General features: G+C 41.8%; 1 protein-coding gene across 33 annotated transcripts in view; it reads right to left on the bottom strand.

Moving 5' to 3' along the window:
• The window catches only part of UNC13B (unc-13 homolog B), a 245,728-nt gene that overhangs the window by 14,316 nt on the left and 213,947 nt on the right, over positions 1-17,465 (bottom strand). For 32 of the 33 annotated variants that reach the window (XM_072728005.1, XM_072728015.1, XM_072728001.1 and 29 more), the window contains 12 exons: positions 16,992-17,211; positions 15,816-16,043; positions 15,086-15,227; positions 13,051-13,220; positions 12,472-12,587; positions 11,985-12,148; positions 9,502-9,652; positions 8,156-8,224; positions 6,621-6,710; positions 6,150-6,278; positions 954-1,081; positions 232-317 (listed from right to left, as the gene is read on the bottom strand). In XM_072728005.1, the coding sequence (XP_072584106.1) occupies positions 232-317; positions 954-1,081; positions 6,150-6,278; positions 6,621-6,710; positions 8,156-8,224; positions 9,502-9,652; positions 11,985-12,148; positions 12,472-12,587; positions 13,051-13,220; positions 15,086-15,227; positions 15,816-16,043; positions 16,992-17,211 (1,693 nt within the window). Of the gene's footprint in view, positions 1-231; positions 318-696; positions 861-953; positions 1,082-6,149; positions 6,279-6,620; positions 6,711-8,155; positions 8,225-9,501; positions 9,653-11,984; positions 12,149-12,471; positions 12,588-13,050; positions 13,221-15,085; positions 15,228-15,815; positions 16,044-16,991; positions 17,212-17,465 lie in introns of those variants that run through there. The other variant, XM_072728019.1, reaches the window with a different exon arrangement.

Here is a 17,465-nt window from a genome sequence, read left to right on the forward strand (position 1 = left end):
AGGCACTTGCTCTAAAGCTGGAAGGGAAAATCCATATCTACACAGACATTTCTATTATTAATTTAGCTGAACCTCTGCCTACCTAAGGACTCCTAAGGGGTAGGCCTGAAATTTCTCTTTTCTCACCATACCATGCACCCAGAATTTGTAATTGTCTGGGAGAGTAAAGGGATAGAAAACAAGGTGCTTGGGCTGGAGGCCTACAGCCCATTGCCTTGGGCACACCCTTACCCTCCAGTGCATATTTCATGTCTTGGGCAAAGAGCTGCCACATCACTTCTGCGCTGACTTTTCCCACATTCAATTCCTGAGGAAACCTGGATGATGGAAGAAGCCACAGTCAGAGAAAAAGCAAGAACTATTTGATTTGACTGATTCCAAAGCTAATGTGCCTAATCTCATAGAGGTCAAGTTGAAGAGAGGAGAAGCCTGGGAAACAGGACTAGGCTCAATCTGGAGAAAAGGGACCTAGGAGCCAGTGGAAGGACAAGTGGGGGCAAAGGATTTCCTCAGGCAAGTTGGGTCCAGGGAAGAGGATGCCCAGGAAGTAGGGATTTGAGGCCCAGAGGAGGAGTTGAGGCTAGAAGGCAGGCCCAGGGTAAAGAAGATGGACGAGAAAGTGCAAGGAGGTGGGCATCAGAAAGCCCACTTTATTCACAGTGGACAGACACATACACACATGGTCTCTGGATCCCCTGGGACTCCTATGGTAGCCATTCCCAGGGGCCTCTCACTCCAGGGAGGCTGGCTCAGTCTGGGCAGGGCCCCCCATTACATTTCCACACCTGTCTCCAGAAACAGTTACTCAAACAGATACAAGGACAGAGGGACAGATGGACGTACAGGAGGAAGAGGTGGCACTGCAAACACACAGAGATAGGAAAGAAAGAGGCTGTTAGACAGATCAACAAGCCAACCACCAACCACAGAGGGCCAAGTGGGTTGATACGCACTGGTTCAGAACGAGTGTGTAGGAATTCTTATCTTCCTCTATGATTGACACAATGAGCGTGATGAGTTTGGGCCAAAAATCCAGGTTCCGAATACTGGGTCCTTGTTCCTCTGGAGGTAGCTCCTGTTTCTTGTTCCAAAGGAGATAGTGAGAGTCAGAGTAGAATGCAGAGAATGTCTCCAATCTTCCTCTTTCTCATCCCTTACCCATACCCCTTCCTCTAGAATCAGGTACCATTCTTCTCCTAGGGCCCATCTTCCTCAAAACTGCCTATGTTCTGTCAGAGGGGTGACTGTTGGGAGGTCCTCATACACAGAGAGTCCATCCAAGAGAACTTCTCTCCCCAGCTCCAGGGGAGATATGATATGATAAACTTCATCAGTCTAGGAGACATAAGAATGCCTGTCCCCCTTCCTCATTCTCTCAGTAGCTGTGAGTATAGTGACTCCTCAGCCAAAGTAAGTTGCCCCTCCAACCTCACTAAATAGGTCTAGTTCTGTGTGACCCCTACTGGCAGTCTCCTGTGACACCTCCCCTACATCATCATACACACACATATATATACATCTCATCTTCAAGTTCTACAGGAGCTACTGCACAGACCTAGCATGCAACTGCTCCAACCTTCAGTGGGTTTAGAACTTCCCTTAACCTCATGAATGCTATTAAGAGGAAGAACTATATCTAGGAAGGTATTTGCCTAGCTGGATAAGAAAAGGTCTGAGGAGCCAAGAATATTCAATGGAGACAGGATAGTTTCTTCAATAAATGGTGCTGGGATAACTGGATATTCACATGCAAAAGAATGAACCTGGACCCCTATCTTATATCACTCACAAAAATTAACACCAAATGGATTAGGGACTTAAATACAAGACTTGAAATCGTAAAACTCCCAGAAGAAAACATTGGGGAAAAAGCTCCTTGACAATGGTCTTGGCAATGATTTTTTGGGTATGACACCAAAAATACAAACATCAAAAGCAAAAATCAACATTTGAAACTACATCAAACTAAAAAGTTTCTGTAGAGCAAAAAGAAACAATCAACAAAATGAAAAGGCAACCTACAGAATGGGAGAAAACATTTGCCAACCATATCTGGTAAGGGATGAATATCCAAAATATAATATCCAAAATATTAGCAGAAAAAAAAGATTCTGATTTAAAAATAGGTAGAAAACTTGAATAGACATTTCTCCAAAGAAGACATACAAATGCCCAGCAAGGGGTACCTGGATGGCTCAGTCAGTTAAAGACCTGACTTTGGCTCAGGTCATGATCTCAGGGTTCTGGGAGGGAACCCTGCATTGGGCTTCCCACTCAGCAGGGAGTCTGTTGTCCTTATCCCTCTGGCCCTCCCCTCTTTGTCCACCCCCAACCCCCTCAAATAAACCAACAAACAAACAACAACAAATGCCCAGCAAATACATAAAGAATACTTAATATCACTAAATGTCAGGAAAATGCAAATAAAACCACAAAGAGAGGTCACCTCACACCTGTTAGAATAAATATTTTAAAAAAGGTAGGAGATAACAAATGCTGGCCAGGATATGGAGAAAAGGGAATCCTGGTGCACTGCTGGCAGGAAATGTAAATTGGTAGAGCCACTATGGAAAACAGTACTGGAAGTTCCTCAAAAAATTAAAAAGAAAACTACCCTATGATTCAGCAATCCCACTTCTAGGTATATATTTAAAGGAAATGAAATAACTATCTTAAAGAGATATTAGAACCTCCATGTTTATTGTAGCATTATTCACAAGAGCCAAGACATGGAAACAACCTAATTGTTCACCAGTAGATGAATGGATTAAAAAAATGTGGTATATAAATATAGCAAATTATTGCTCAGCCATAAAAAGAAGGAAAACCTGTCATGTGTAATAACATGATGGACCTTGAAGGCATTATGCTAAATTAAATAAGTCAAGAAAGAGAGATAAATACTGTGTGATCTCATTTCTATGAAAAAATCTAAAAACATCAAACCCATAGAAAGAGTGGAATGGTATTTGGCAGAAGATGAGGGGTAGGGGAAATGATAAGATGCCGGTCAGTTCAGATGAGTAAGTTCTGGGGATCTACAGTACAGCATGGTTGACTACAGCTAACAGTACTGTACTATATACTGGAAAAATGCTATAAGGGTAGAGCTTTAATGTTCTCACTGTAACAACCAATTATGATAATTATGTGAGGTGCAGACCTTACAGTGGTAAACCTCTCACAATATATACTTGTATCAAATCATTACATTGTACACCTTAAACTTACACAATGTTATGTGTCAATTATATCCCAGTAAAGATGGGGGAAGAAAAAAGACTTGGTTGGGTAGAGGTAAAGGAATACAGTGGTGAATCTCAGGAAAACTCTACATTCAGATCCTACACAGGACAAGTAGGGGACACTGCACAGACACTGGAATGGACATTTATCTCTCAGCAGGACAGAAGCAAAGTTGGAACTATCCAGAAGAAGAGGAATAGGACTTTTACGTGGGATGTCATCGCAGTTTCCACAGTCCTTAATAAGCCTGTATTACAAGGAAGTTACTAGAAACCAGGACAGCACCCACAGAATGTGGATTCCGCCTGCTTAATATCACTTAAATACATCTCTTCAACTTTTTCTGCCACTATCTATCCTTATTATTCGATGGTCTCCTAATTGGTCTTTAATCTGCATTCCAGTCCTCTTCCACAGTAGTAATCTTTCTGCAAGAAGAATCTCACAGTGTGACTCCTCTGCCTTCAATGCCCTTCAGTCAAGGCCTTCAATAAGTTTAAACTCCACTCCTTGACACAAAAGGCCTTCAGGATATGACCTCTCTCACAACCCCACATCTTACCAATTCTCTTTCCTTATAGCCATTACCACCCCCCCACCACCACTTACTTAGTGCTTATTAGGTGCCAGGCACCCTAAGAACTTTACATGCATTATTTCATTTAATCCTCCCAACAACTCCATTGGGTAGAAATTGTCATCTTCATTTGACTGAAAAGGAGACTGAAGGCAGTGAGGTTATATGACTTGCCCAAGGTTGTGTAGCTATAAGTAGTAGTACCAAGATCTGATCCCAGATAGCTGAACTCTAAAGCCTGGCACTGTAACTACTCTAATTAAATTGCTTATATTTCTTCAAATTAACATACTCATTCACAATTCTGTGCCTCCAAATGTTCCACTACCTCTATCTGGTATCCCTCTCTTCCCCAACCCCTTTCATTAGCCAACTCCTACTCATTCCTCAAAATTCAGGTTGAGGGATTCTTGAGTGGCGCAGTGGTTTGGCGCCTGCCTTTGGCCCAGGGCGCGATCCTGGAGACCCGGGATCGAATCCCACATCGGGCTCCCGGTGCATGGAGCCTGCTTCTCCCTCTGTCTGTGTCTCTGCCTCTCTCTCTCTCTCTCTCTCTCTCTCTCTGTGACTATCATAAATAAATAAAAATTAAAAAAAAAAATTCAGGTTGAGCTTTACCTTTTCTGAAAAGTTTTTCCTGATACCCCTGGTCTGGTTAGATGCCTCTCTTCTGGGTTCCCAGAACACCCTCCATGAACCTTTGGCAACTACAGTGAAATGCAGTAATACTAAATAAAAAACAATAAATCTAGTAATTTGTGTCCCTACCCCCCAACAAACAATGAGCTTGCCAAAAAAGAGATGTGTCTTAACCAACTTTATATCCCTACATGTTCAATTTGTTAAGGGAAGAGATGGATGAATGAACCAATGACTAAAGGTGAGTAGAAGGGAAAAAAAGACACCAATGGTTAACTTCAGTGTAAATATACTGAGAAAAATGAGTAAAAAAGTTGGTAAAATTCAAAGGCTAAATAAAGTGCCTGAATGGTTTATAAACTCTCTTTCAAAGTCCAGGTTCATCTCATTTAGGGAATAGAGACTATTCAGATAGATCCCTGCATAGTTGAAAAATCAAAGCTGACAACAGTATCTTCAAAGCTGAGAACAGTGTCTTCCCCAACCATAGATGAGTAACAGGAGTCCAGAGTGTGGCTAGCTAAACAAAGGCCCCGGGAAAATCTCCCATGAATTTCAGAATAAATGGTATGTTTTACAAAACGTAAAAGGAGGAAGCCTTAAAGATAGGGTTGGCACAAAAAATACACTTGGGAACAGGAGAAGGCAGTGTGAATCAGATTTTAGTCTTTACTGAGGTGTTCCAAGGAAGCATTACAAACTGGATATATTCACCAAAGGGTAAATAAATGTCCAAGAGATTTAAGTTGTCCTCCCATCATTTCCTGTCCAAGTCCTACTGCCTTTTAAGGTATATGTCAAACGCCTGTGTTTTATGTAGCTTTTCCCAATACCTGATCAAAAGTGACTTCTTTCTTCTTGGAATTCCTTTAATTTTATTCTCCTTTCAAGGCACTTCAAACAGACTGCTTTCATTAGAGTGATATATATGCTTATGGACTTATTGAAGGAGCACTATGCTTTCCTCAGACCTGATTCAATGCAATACATATTTATTGGACTAAAGGAAATCTGTTTTGCAAATGTATGGTCTGCAAGAATTATTAAGACAGAAACCCTAATCCTGTCCTAGACCCAAAAAGAAGTCTTGGCTTTGAAATGAGAAAATAAAAGATACTATTTGGAAGGATCTAGAGAAATAGACATAGTCACCAGGTATTAGGTTAGGATGTCAGCGTAAAACAGGTGAAGCAGCTCAGCCTCACAGAAGGATAGAGTCAGCCTTGATAGTCAGCTGATGGATATATCTCAGAAGACCATGCAGTGCAGAAAGAAGTGGTCAGAGGGAAAATAAAACTTCCACAAGCCAGTAGAGAGACAGCTATGGATCTCAGAGGAAGGCAGCCTGGAACAAATTAAGCTTGGGGGAGAAAACAGATTTTGAGATGGACTGAGAATTCACCTACTCACCCCCTAAGACTGCTGAAATTTTGGTCACTTACATTAGTACCAAACTAAAACTTACTGTTGCCACTTCTGTTCAACTCAGTTATGTCACATCTTGTCCAATGGTGCTTTATCAATCCACAAATGCCTCACATGGTCTTGAAGGTCCTCACTCTACACTTTATTCACCCTCAAGAACATCAAGGACTTTGTCTTGAGCTCCCTTCCACCATAACCACAGTAAAGAAAAACTGAGGATCCAAGAGCTACTGACAGTCCCTCCTGATCTTGAACCTCTTACCAGCTGGTACTGGCGACTATACAAGTCATGGCAGTTGTTGAAGATATACTCATATGTGGAGTTCAAACAGGCCTTCACACAATCCTTTACCACTTGACTGGCTCTTGGAGGGCTCTGCAGTTCTTGTACCTGCCAATTAATAAAAGAAATATGGGCCCATGGTCCTCTTCATCTGAGTGGGATCTCTTCCTAGAATTCCCCTCAAACTACTCCAGATCCCATCATCTCTCGATGGGTCCCTGGACCTTGCCCTAGGATGAAATTGCTAGGATACCAGATTGACAGAAACACCCAGCCCATCCCTGTTGATCCATGGTCTTCTCAGATGTAACCCAGGGGACAGGTGTATGGAAATGTGGACTTAGAGGTGATGAATACCATAGCCTCAGATTGTGCCCAATGATTCTTATTCTCCATGTTCCCATGCCCAGGTGCCCAGTCCACCATCATCTAGCCCAGTTTATCTCTTACCTTCATTCTGAAGAAAGTAATGCTGGTCAGCAAATCCACTGTTGACTTCAAGTCCTGAAGCCGCTCAGGGCTTCCAGCAGGGAAATTATTCTGTTGCAAATCAAGCACATTTAAGAAAGGAACAGAGAAATATGACAGCCTTCCTTGCCAAAAGCAATGACATAAAAAGCTTCCTTAACTGCTACCCACTGGGATTTTCCCCAGTTAAGCTGAACAAAAAAGCTGTAACTACAGGTCTTTCTCTATTTTCTACTGACACAGAGAGGCTCTTGCCAAAACAAGGGGTTAATAATCCCCAGCCCCGAAAACAACATTTACTACACCAGCCCTACTTCCCCTGCAATGTGTGAGCATTTGCACAAATCAACACAGAGACACATATACACTTATATACACACACTTTTCTTGGTTACTTTTCTTGGATGAAGATTCTTATACCCAAAAGTTCAAAAGTTCTTCAAAAGTTACAATGTATCTGTATATTCCACAATATAAGTGGAGTCACACTATAGACCAGACTGAGATCAAGGATATATATACTTTCTATGCAAGAGACCCTATCTATTCCACATTTCAGAGCCAGAAAATGAAAATGGCAGAGCTCTGAGCAGATCTGCTTTGGATTGAGTTCCTTAGGACCTTCCCACCATACCTCACTTCATTCCCCTTGGCAAGAGTTTTAGGAGGAAGCTGCCAAGGAGAGCTGAAGGGAGATATTGAGCCACTCTCCATTTTAAGGGTTGCTTTTTTAAACCTTTAAATGGCTACTTATATGCCAAATATAAGATACACAGTCAACTCTCCATTATTCATGCAAATGGAGGACACTGAAATTGCAGATAATTAAAACTCTACTTCTTTTTGACTTTGAGGTTATTTTTATACTTACTTTTTAATGTGTATATATTGCCTGTTCTGGAAATTCACTTTAAAGCAAGTAACAAAGCCATTCTAAGAAGATCTAACTTAGGAAGAATTGGGAAACTGCCTATTTTCCTGTCCTGCCCTGTCCCAGGTACCCACCCTCCTAGTAAATCTATTTCCTCTCTCCATTCTAGGAATGGACATGACCTCTGCTACAAATAACTTGCCCAAGCCAAGCTACTCTTTCTTTCCCCTTAGCCAAATTCTCATACCTCCCTTGAAAACTAAGGAGAATATGGAAAAATACAAAAAAGAAATATATGTATCTAATTTTTAAAGGGGCATTTCTGGAAGAGATTATCCTCAGGAGACTCCCTAATGAGAATGTCATCAGAAAGTTTGATAAAGAGACATCAGTGTGGTTGGAAAGCCAACTACCCATTAAAAAAAAAAAAAAATCAGCCACACCTGCTACTATTTACACACTGCATGCACGGTCCTTGGAATTTGAAGAACCACAGACATCAGTGGCACTGGCCATTTATGTAGGTGTGATGACAGGGACCAATTTTTCTTGCCTTCAATCTTTATAGCCAAGATTGGACTAGAGTCTCCCTAGACAGAGCTTGATATTATCTGTTTTTCCAACTCACAATCATGTCTTCACTCACCCTGTAGGTAGAGAGGTCAATCCTCAGTGAGTTGTGCAGCTGGTCCAGTAGTTTTACAAATCTCTCTTTCTGAGGGTAGGAAATAATAGGGAAGAGAGAAATAATCTGAGTTCCCTAGACTGTAGCAGAAGCAAAACCATCTCTGGATGAGGAAACAACTCTTTCTATATAAGAGTCAACAGGAGATGACCCATGTACCTTCATCCTTTTGGGACTCTAACTTCTCTGAGTCAAATAAAAGGAAATTCAAAACACATTCTCCAACTTGTTCCTGAGTCTGTGGTCTCGTGACTTACCTTGAGGTAGCTCTTACCAGTTAAATAGCCACAGCCTACCAGTAATGGTAAGAGGAGGAATAGTGATTCATTTGGAAGGTGATCAAGCAGACCTGAGTATCTCTCTAAACCATGTTCCACATCATTTTCCTTAGTTTATACTTTTTTAATGTTAAAATAAGTAATACACACTTTTAATAGTTGATTTTTATAGAAAAGGTCTAATTAAATGTGGAATCACATGTTATATAGGCTGTTGGTATAGCACTCCTAGAATTCATATATTGATTATATTATAGATCATTAGGTCTTAAGTAAATATACATAATGGGATAAGATAATGGAATACATATTTGAGTAGGTTAATCAATGATGTTAATTATCCATAGACTCTATCAAAATAAGAGAAGGTGGTTACTAACAAAAAACAGGGCTCAGAGACCCAGTAGACTTGGGAGTATCAGTAATATTATTCCTAAAGAGGTAATCTTTGTGGTGGGTCAAAGATATTTCATTCAGTTTATACTGAACTTATGTCAGGTGACATTCCAAATAAAGATTCAACTTCTCAAGTGACTTAAAACAAGGAAAGGACATATCCTAGATAGGGTAAATAGTCCAAACACTAGGAGATGGGACAGGCTCAGGAATATACTGGTATCTTCACTTAGACATCAGTTTTGAGTGGTATGAGTCAGAGTGAAACAAAATGATGTTAAGAAAGGTCCACTTGTGGACTTGCAGGACTAAGGACTATGGTGACTCAACCAAATTCTTGGCCTAGAGAGGTTCTGCTTGAGCCCAGGTGGCACTCCCATAACCACAGTGATGCTATTCCACTTTCTCTCATTTATCCATGTCTGAGGAGAATTCATTAGTAGGTCTACCTATCTATAATGAAATAAGGATAGTCTATCAGCATAGTCTACATACCCATAAGGAAACTAGTTAATCTACGTGGCAGCTCTCTGAATTTTAGGCAAATCAAACAACTCTGTAATACCCACTGGGAAAAATCAAATTTTATTAACTGATAACAAATGAGTAAGTATATTTTTACATCACACTCACCCCAAAGTTGGAGGCTGCAAAGCGATCAGATGCAGAGACGTTGGTAGAGGCAGTTGTATGGGCATAGTAGGCATTGATGTTGGCCAATAAGGTGCTCATCACTGCAGGCACACCAGGACACATGTACTTGGATGACAAACATGCAAAGTGCCTGAAAAATAGCATCATCAGCCTCAAAGACTCTTCAGGATTTGCAGCAAAAACCAAGTAATTAAAAGAGCTCACTGGTATGTATAAACTTCTAATCACCTTGGCGTACAAGGATCTTCATAATTTATTCATTCAAATATACAATCAATGAATGCCTACCACGTGCCAGGCCCTGTGCTAGGTGCTAGAATCCAAATATGTGATAGCCTGGCAGAAAAAGCAAGTTTCAGAAAGTCAATAAGCCAAGGCATGCTATACAAAACCACTGTAAAAACATACAAGATGATCACCTCAATCAGAATGGCTGGGGGCTGAAAGGGATTAGAATAAGGCTTCTCAAAGAAGAGAGGGTTGAACAAAGTCTTAAAGGATTAGTAGTAAATAATCAAATGGAGAATATGCAAGCAAAGGCAAACTGAATTGCAAAGACAAATATATTCATGAGGTTGATTCATTTGGGAAACCTTAGTTATGGCTACTGTTCAGGTGTTTGATAGAGAAAGACCAATAAATGAGAGAAGCGAGGCATAGAATAGTTAACAGAAGAGTTTATCCTCAATACCATGGTAAATTTTAATATGAGGCACAGTGTGATCAGATTAGTCTTTCAGAAAGGTCCCTTTGATGATAAATTGGAAAAGAAGGCTTGGAAAGAGATAAGACTAGGAAAGAAAGAGCAGTTGAAGAGTTACTGCAATCATTCAGAAAAGAAACAATGAGGCACTAAATGGAACAGAGAAATGGTTAAAAATACAGACTCTAGAGCAAGAGTGGGTTTGAATCTCAGCTCTACCATTTACTCAGTGACTTTGGATAAATTACTTAAGCTTCTCTATGCCTGTTTTCCTACCTATAAAATGGGAAAGATAATGATACCCCTCATAGGGTTAATATGAGAATTAAATGAGTTAAAATTCATAAAGTGCTTAAGCCAGTGCCTGGGACATAAGTAAATGCACAAGGGAGCCTGTTATTATTACCATTATTATTGTGCTATAGCAACAGTGATAGATTAAAAACATTTTTAGGAAATAGAATCCAGGTTTTAGAGTTTGCATGTTGAGAGTTAAAGAAGTAGTAATTAATATTGAAAAGTTTAGGCTGATTCCTAAATTTGTGTGGACACCTGCACAGAAAATTGTTCCATTTACTAAAATAGGAAATAAAGGAAGATATCAAGTATTTGGTGGAAATGATGTTGATTTGAAATTTAGCCATACTGAGGAAGCAGCTGACAATGATCTGAAATTCAGGAAAGGGTGTGATTTGGAAAAAGAAATTGGGAGTCCCTAGCCCAGAAGTAACGGTTAAGGTCATAGGTTTGGAGGAGATCATACAGGGAGAATAAACAGAGTAAGAATGGTAGTGAAGCCATTCTCAAACCACATCCCTCACCATATTTCTTCTCTCCATCTATAATGAACTTGTAATTCCTTGAATATTCTATGGTTGGCTATATCTAAGTACTCTAGCACATGCACTACCAGAAATGCTTTTCTACCTTTCTTATTCTTCAAGACTCAGCTCAAATATCAACTCTTTAATGGCTTCTCTTACATGCCTCCCCTAAAATTTTGATGCTCTCATAATATCCTGTTATTACTTCTATCATAGTACTTATCAAATTATACTGTAATTGTTTGTTTACTAGTCTCTCTTTCCTACTAGACTGAGTTCCCCAAGCACAGAGGCTCTATCTTATTCATCTTTGTGTTCTCAGCACCTAGCACAATGTATGACACATAGAAGGAACTTGATAAAAGTCTATAGAATAAATGAAGCACATCCAAGGCAATAGTTATCCTCTGCTTACCTGGGGCCGCTTCCTGAGCACAGCTCTAGTGGCAGCCTCAGCAATACACAAACAATACCTCTTCTCATAGTAGGCAAAAATTTCTAGCATAGGAGTCTTGGTCAACTCCAGATACAGCTGCTTTCCCTATAGTTTAGTGACCTCTGTGACATCTGGGCCAACCTATGAAAGCTTGTCTATCACACAAATATACATAAGCACACATGTGGTACTTCCTCAGGCATGTGATGTTTGGGCAAGTTTGTCCTGGCATACTCTCTTATGCCCTCTGCCCCTCTTATCTCTGATCTGTGGGGGAGTCAGATAAATACCTTCTACTTGAATTAATGATAAACATACTCCCTTTATACATATGTTTTTCTTTGCCTTGGGGTATAGATTTGCCTCACCTCTGCTCAGGGAGGAAAGCAGCAAGTCATTGCATTCTATCCCACTAAGGACTTGTTCACTCTCTCAGTGTACCTTCATTAGCCTCCCCAAAAGTTAGCCACCACTTCCCAAAGCCCCAGGAGAGTCTCACGTCATGGCCTGATATATGGACTCGATGCCATAGCGCATGGCAAATTCATCCACAATTTCTTGGGCAGTCTCATCAAAGTACACCTTCCATGCATCGTCTCCGCGAGCCTCAGGGATCAGGACTCCTCCACTACCCTGAATGTCTGTGAGGTAATGGAAAAGGTTCTGCAGGAGACAAAGAAAAGGGAAGAGTTAAATACATATCAAAAACAAAACCAAAATCTGGTGGTAAAGTCCAGGAGAATGTGAATAGAATTCCAAAGAAATTCTGTCTTTCAAGTCATTGATAGTTCCTCCTGTGGACCCAATAGGCTGTTTTTATATTAGTGAAAGAAAACTAAGGCTAGGACTATTACTTGGGCTGTCCAGGTTAACACAGTGAATAAAAAACAGGACCCAGATCTTCAACCATCCAGCAATCTCATAAACTGTCAAGGGCCCTTCCCAGCACAGTTTTCTGACACCCCATCTACCAACAGCTGGCTCACCTCATGGAGACACGTATACTGCACATGATATGGCGCTACTTTCTCCTCTCCCTTGATCTCCACACTGATTTGTAGTCGGATAGCCCCTGAGACAGCTGATTTATCTGTCCTCTTCTCTAGGAAGAAAAGAAGACCCGAGATTGATGCCAATGCAACTACAGATAGCACAGACAGCCTCCATCCTGGCTTAACCCAAACAAAAAGAGGCACTGATCTAAGGGTTCACCTAATAGGGTGAACTTACTTCAGCAACCACATCGTCCACAAATACCCCAAATATTCCCCGTAGAAATTCTCTTATGCCATTAAGAGAATAGGGACCTAAAGACATTAGAGGTGAGCATGAAAATTAGAGGCTTCTGAAATCTGAAGAATGTTCAGCCAGAGTAAGTTCCAGCCATTTCCACTCTTCTGTCCTCCATCTCTACTCATGATCAGTTCTCTGTTGGTAAGGCAGACTCTGTATAGAGGAATGCTGTAGGGACTAAAATCATCATGGTTTTAGTAGATAGGATTTTCCCTAGATTTTCCATTCATGCTGTCCCTTCTCAGCAACTTTCTCTGGTCCTCTTTCCTTACCCAAGTTGTACCAGACGTCCATCTCGCCACTCAGTGTCCGAACCTCAATAATGGTTTGGCCAAGGAAATCATCGGACTCTCGCTTTAGCCGTTGCTTTACTCTTGACTTGATGTCATCATCCTCATCCCATACACGTACCTTAATGCGGTCAGAAGAGTTGTGGCACTCACTGTGAAAGAAACAGGCCGGCTCTGTTAGGGACCTTGATGGAGTTTTGGGAGGGAAATGGAAGTACTAGGAATGGGTGCTCCTTGATTGGTCCCTCTGCAGAGGAAGAGAGGAGTCAGGGAATAGTGGTACTAAAGTCACAAGTGAGTCAAACTATCCTAGTCAGCCTGGTTGGCTCTACATACCATTATCCAGTCCTTATTTCCTTGACATAAGAAGAGTGAGGGGGGGGGTGAGTAATTAGGATCAATTCTGATTACCTCCACAGCTAGCTGTATTAATACAAACAACAGGTGGACAAATGCTATACAGCCCTAGGTAGCAACTGCTAGTTCCCTTCCCAGTCAAGGTGTTATTGGTCATGATATGTTGACCTGGTCATATCTGCTTAGGATTCCATCTAGCTCCTCCCATCTATCTAAGTAAGTGCTTGTGAACTTCAATCATTCTTTAAAACCCAGTTGAACTGTCATTTTTCTCTATGATGTTTGCTATGGAAAAGGAGTTTGGCCAGGTACACCCCCATGCTCTCCTTCCCTCTCAGGTGCTTACTGGGTCTTATTGCCTCATTCAAGAGTTATACTGGATAGAATTTGCTGCTTCTTTCTCTGTGTTCTCATAATATCTTTGCACATTCCATTAAAATAATATAACTAATGGTCTACTGAAAAATGGACAAATCAACAAGGAGCTTCTTGAAGGCAGGAACTATCTTACACATTTTTTTTTTAAGATTTAATTTATTTGAGAGAGAGAGTACATGTAAGCAAGCACAAGCAGATGGAGGGGTAGGAGGAGAGAGAGCAGCAGATTCCTCACTGAGTAGGAAGGCAAACACAGGGCTCGATCCTAGGGCCCCGGGATCATGACCTGAGCTGAAGGCAGATGCTTAACTGACTGAGTCACTCAGGAGCTCCACATCTTACATATTTTAGATACACAATATCATCTAGTGTCTTGTATGGAATAGAGGTTTAATACGGTGTTTGCTAACTGGATAAAAGCAGGCAAAAGTGACTACAGAGTCAATTCATTTAATCATAAAAATAATTCAAGCAGAAACCACTCAGATTCTCAAAGAAACTGTGTTTGCCCCCACCCCCGAACTGCTGCCTCTGGAGTGGAGGCCCATTGTACTAGGCCCCAATCCCTTTCCACATGAGTTCTCCAAGAAGCCAACAGAAAAAGGTCTCTACATAACCAGGCTGCTTAGACTAATTCAGACTCTAAGTCCTGGTCCTAGGCCTTGGTGTAACAAAGCATCTGGATTCTCCAAACATTAGTCCATGTCGTAGACTAGAGCGTGCCATTTTTCAACAACCATCCCTTAATGTCTTATGAACTAGTCTGTAATAAAGTGAAACAATGGAAAAGGAGCAGGAGTCAGAGCTGAGGCAGGAAAAAAAGCAGAGCCTCTTAAAGGAAATGGAAACTTCTCCAGATCCCCGATTTCTATCTTTAAGACAGAATTACCCAGTTGTAGGACATAGATATTCCTTCCCAACTCCCCAGAAGAGTCTAATCCTTCCTAGGCAGGATGGCAAGGCTGAGAGATACACAATAGGTTAGCCGTCATTGAGCAGAAGGAAAATCTTTCTAATACTAGAAAAAGCAGTATGGAGTACCCATGGGCCCCTTTAATAGCCCTAGTTAAGACAAGGCCTGGATAAACTAACCCTGATACAATAGTCCATTCAAAGAAACCCAGGAAATAAATGGTTGCTGTCAATTGAAGCCTGCAAGAAATGGGTTTTCTTCAGTGCCTCTGCCCCATCTCTCTTAGAATCCAAGCCAAGAAAAATAGGATTTAATGCTGCTTCTAAAATACATACAGTCCCAGGTAAGACAAAGCCCTCTGTGACTTACAAATGGAACTTCTCTTCCCAAACAGGATTCAGGTTCCCAAAAATAGTCTTGGTACGCTTCTTGGTTTTGCCCACTTGCACAGTCACATAAGGGTCACTGGATCCTGTCTTGTCCTTGGCTTGTAGGCCCTGGGCACACACCACTGCAACCCAAATAACAGAGGAGGAGGCTTTACAGTATGCTCTAGAAGTCAGAAGTCCTCCATAGCACCACTCATATGTTCTCCACCTTAGAGCAGTCTCTATCTGCTCCTTCAAACGAATGCCAATCTCATTCTTCCACAGCTACGCTTAGTCCTGGGCCACCAGTCTTTCTCTCAAAGGTAGGCCCAGAATCCCACCTCCTCATCAGAGCCCTAACTGACCACTTATCCCTGTCTTGATACGTACATGCTTCAGCCACACCCACTCAACTAGTAAGCACTAGTTTAACTATTTCCTGATCTCCTACCTACCTTCTTTCCTCCACCTTCAGCTCTTGTAATATCAGTATATAACATCAGATTGTTACCAAATCCTTCATTGTCATTCATATTATTTGTAGATGCTACTCTTATTCTCCCAATATCTAATGGCTCCAGGGTCTCGGAGAGGAGGGAGGCCCTCCCACTTCCCTCAGTTCTATCTTCTTTCTCTCTAGCTCCTTGCTCCCTCAAACTCAGGATGCTTCTTCCCTAGGTCCCTCCCCACAACCTGGCTCTTCCTGTCCCCTCAAACTGTGGTCTACTCACCAGTGATGGTAATTTTGGCTGACCATTTGGAGGTGCCATCCAGTACACTCTGCTTCACTGTTTTCATCTGTTGCACATGGGCAACTTTGCTCACGGTAAAGACATCTCGGATAACCTCAAAGATCTCTGGCTTATTCCGCTCTCGGATCTTCATGCGGTCCTTCATCGCCATGATTATGTTCTGGGTCCGGTCCTCAGCTCCATGTTTAGAACTCTTTTCTGCAGCCCCTGAAGGATGGCCAGAGATGGAAAGTAAGTAACAACAGGCCACCGATCAGACCAAGGGTCAAGCTGAGGAATGAGTCCTGGGAGAGGTCACTGAAAAATGGAAAAAGCTTAAAAAGACTGGGATAGCTCTGGGAAAAGTTTTTTTTAAAGATTTATTTATTTATTCATGAGAGACACACAGAGAATGGCAGAGACACAGGCAGAGGGAGAAGCAGTCTCCTAGCAGGGAGCCCAATGTGGGACTCGATCCTGGATCCCGGGATCACGCCCTGAGCCAAAGGCAGATGCTCAACTGCTGAGCCACCCAGGCATTGAGTGCCTATTCTCCCAATTCCATGATAGCAGCACAAATTGTTTAATTGTTTAATTGTTTAATTATTTAATCAGAGCCTTGGGAGTCTGGCACATTCTCCTCTGGGACCTCTCTGCCTGATCCATTTGATGCTTCTGTTCCTGACACTGTTGTCTAAAAGCTGCCTCTATAAGCAAGGAAAAAATGCTGCCTTCTCCAGGTCCTAGAGTCTGTACTTCAAGAAGTTCTTCTGTGAAGCCTGGAACCTCACAGAACTCTCTCTTCTCATTAGTTTTGGTTCCCAATTAATGCTCTAGTCATCTGGGCAATATGGCCACTGCAGTGTGTTATAGTACTCAAGCAGATTCTCGTTCATCTGAATCCTAGAAGAGATCTAGTTCTGCCAATGGCTACAGAAACCACAAAATATATTTTCCTAAAGGAGTCAAGAGTGCAGTAAGACCTGTTATTTGGAAAGGAAATGCCCTTTGACTCAGGACCCTAGTTTCTTTGAAAAAAAAAAAAAAAAAAAAGAACTTCATAATCAGGTAGACCAGAGTAATGACAGTTTAGCCATCCTAGCTCTTTGTTGCAAGACTATTTCAGAGAGGCCCTGCTGCCCCCTGCTCTACACCTCTCACCACAGGGACACTCACGCTGCAGGCAGTCGGCATTGAGCAGATCTTGGCACTTCTCATGGCACTTGACTCCACACTCGCTGCAGCGCATGCCCTGCCGGGCAATGCCCCAGAGCAGACCTTCACACTCATAGCAGTAGGTTGGGGTAGTGGCTGTCCAGACTTCAAAGTTGTGGGGTGTGGTGCACGAGATTGGGTAGATTAAGGCCTGCAGGGTTTTCTTATACACATGGGATTTCTGAAAGACACAGACCCCCATCACCCACCAACAACTTTAGGTCTCTGCTAGAGATACCAGAACTGAGATCCTTGCAGGGCAATCAAGACCCTGGTTTCTCCTCTGGCAATAAAGGAGATACTCTACCCTGGCCCAGCCCATAGCCAAGACTGGAAGAAAAAAACCCCTTCGATGTCATGTGCTCCTTGTCATCCAAGAGTGATCTGACTTGAATGCTATGTCTGAACCTTTTTTCAGCATTCAAACTTCCTAGG

Source organism: Vulpes vulpes, chromosome 12 (assembly GCF_048418805.1).
Source record: "Vulpes vulpes isolate BD-2025 chromosome 12, VulVul3, whole genome shotgun sequence".
In the NCBI taxonomy this organism is placed as follows: domain Eukaryota; kingdom Metazoa; phylum Chordata; class Mammalia; order Carnivora; family Canidae; genus Vulpes; species Vulpes vulpes.